Source organism: Trichechus manatus, unplaced genomic scaffold, assembly GCF_000243295.1.
Source record: "Trichechus manatus latirostris isolate Lorelei unplaced genomic scaffold, TriManLat1.0 scaffold00019, whole genome shotgun sequence".
NCBI classification, from domain to species: Eukaryota; Metazoa; Chordata; class Mammalia; order Sirenia; family Trichechidae; genus Trichechus; species Trichechus manatus.
Window position 1 is genome coordinate 21,912,662 of NW_004443955.1, and position 2,403 is coordinate 21,915,064.

General features: G+C 37.5%; 1 protein-coding gene across 1 annotated transcript in view; it reads right to left on the minus strand.

Moving 5' to 3' along the window:
* CHD2 (chromodomain helicase DNA binding protein 2) overlaps window positions 1-2,403 on the minus strand; it is a 144,332-nt gene that overhangs the window by 80,002 nt on the left and 61,927 nt on the right. The window contains exons 13-14 of the mRNA XM_023727811.1: window positions 2,130-2,219; window positions 1,088-1,278 (exon numbers count right to left, since the gene is read on the minus strand). Coding sequence (XP_023583579.1) covers window positions 1,088-1,278; window positions 2,130-2,219 — 281 coding nt within the window. The remainder of the gene's footprint in view (window positions 1-1,087; window positions 1,279-2,129; window positions 2,220-2,403) is intronic.

The following is a 2,403-nucleotide window of genomic DNA, read 5'->3' on the forward strand; positions in this document are numbered from 1 at the left end:
TTTTTCTGTTTTTCATTAGGCTATCCAGTGCACAGCACAAAGTAAGCACTCAAATGTTTTCTGAATTAAAAAGAACAATAATTGGTTGTGGAGCACTTATCTGTTGATTCCATAAGCATTAATTAAATGGTCTACTATGTGCCGAGTACTTTTCTTTCTAGGCAATGTGGATCCAGAGATGAAAACAAGTTTCCTGCTATTTTTGAATGTACAGTTTAATGACAAGAGACAAGTAAGGAAATAAATGAATAGGTGCTGTATAGAAAATAAAGGAAGAGAAGCATGTCTAATGGGCTACTTTAGATGAGTGGTCTGAGAAAACCTCTTAAAGGAGGTGGTCATAGAAGGTGAGGCAAAAATATTAAGTAGGAGCTAGCCATGTGAAGACAAGGAGAAAGGGCATTCCCGATACAAAGAACCACAATGGCCTGGCAGGTTAAGGAACAGAAAGATGCCAGGATGGCTAACGCACAAGTGATGCAGAGGGTGATATGAGATGAAGCAGAGTACTGTCAAGGGGTAAAGTGAGCAGGGTCTTCCAAATAAGGGTAACAAATTGAGGCTTTATTCTAAGTATCATGGAACACCAATGAATGATTTTAAGTTTAAGAAATGTGCGTACCTTGTCTACCATAAAAATCTCTTCAAACAGAAATGAAAGACATTCTGCAGTTCTTGAATAAAGGTCAGCATAAGGCCTAAAGCTGGTGCTTTTGAAGTCACTGATTTGGAGTTAAGATTTTTTTTAATGCTTGTCAAATTGTATACCTCGTATACTTCATTTCAATTATACTGATTACCTTATAACAATAGTAAGAAGGTCTGCTATTTCCTATTTAACGATTATTCCCAAATGCATTAACTAATTCAAACTTTTGGTCGACGATACGCTTTCCTCCTTAACAAGCTGGCTCTGTGCCTTCTATTATTATGGAACATTTTACTACTTTTGTTCCTGCCTCAGTTTAATGCTTTGCTTTCCCCCAAACCATGCCATCTGTTTTCCCTAAGGTCTAGCAAGGAAGTTAAAAAGCATTGGCATTTCAGACATTCTAGTATCTTTTGAAATACACAGGAAGGAGCTTACTTCTCCGGCATAATAAAGTGCAGCAAGGACCAGAGCTCTTTGAGGGAATTCTGAAGAGGGGTCCCCGTAATCAGGAGCCTATGGTTGGACTTGAAATCAATCAGAGTTTTATACAACAAAGAGTCATCATTCTTCAACCGATGGGCTTCATCCACTCCCAGAAAGGCCCAGTTAATACTGCCCAGCACAGTCTAAAGTAAAAACAAAACAGAACGAGCCACCAGGTCAGAAGGGAACCCAAAAGTGCTTTCAAGTGTCAATTATCTCTGTACAAATACCATCACAAAGGTATACACAGACACATTTATTCTTCACTGACTTAAAGTACATTAGGACTCTTCTGTTTATTCTGCTAGTTGCTAGAGTGATGTCTACTCAAAAGAGTGTATCATCATCTGAAAGGTATAGGTGTGTTTCCTATACCAGGTATTGCCGCATGCCCAAAGCAAGAACAAAAAAAAAAAAAAATCTGGCATGCTGGGCAAAAACAAAACAAGAAAAAACACATGATTTTGTATTCTCCCCTTAATTAAGATTCTTCTCTTGCCTATTCTCCATCCCAACCCTGAAGCACAGAAACACCAAGAGCCATCAAATTGAACTTGTTTGTACTTATTATCACCAATGAGCTCTACCTATCACATATATTTCTTAGTAACTGCAGAAGGAGAAACATAAACAGTTTCATTTTTCTTTCCTCCTCACAGAGACCATTCACATCATCTGTTCTGTACCTTAGTGATGATATGATGGGAAATGCCAGAGATGGCATTCAAGCCCTAGTTTTCAGTGACTGGCTAAAATGTCAGGTAAGTTAGTGGCCTGAATACCCTTTCATCTTGTCAACTGGATTTGGTGACCTAAGGCCCCCTTCAACTGTAAGGTTCTGTTTTTAATTTATAACCTCAATATTCTTAGTGGATTTTTTTTGTTTGTTCGTTTGTTTTTTTAGATAAAGGAAGAAAAATAACATGTCACAGACTCTATCATTTGGACAAGTCACACTGTACAAGACTTAGCCTTTCAGCCACCAATTACACACCTTATCTTTTAGGAGAATTTCATAGGTTGTTATAAGAGCATTGAACTTCAGCCTTTTGGTTTGGGAATGAATCCATTCATATTCCCGTATCTGTAAGAAAAAACGGTAATTAAGGTACAATTTCTACTTTTATCTTTATCACCAGCAAGTCTTGTGACACATGCTATAGAAACATGCCAAACAAACAATAAATCTGATTAGAATTTAATGAGTATCTTATACAATCTAAATTGACCCAAGTAACCCAAGAACACAGCGTAAGAGTTGGACTCAA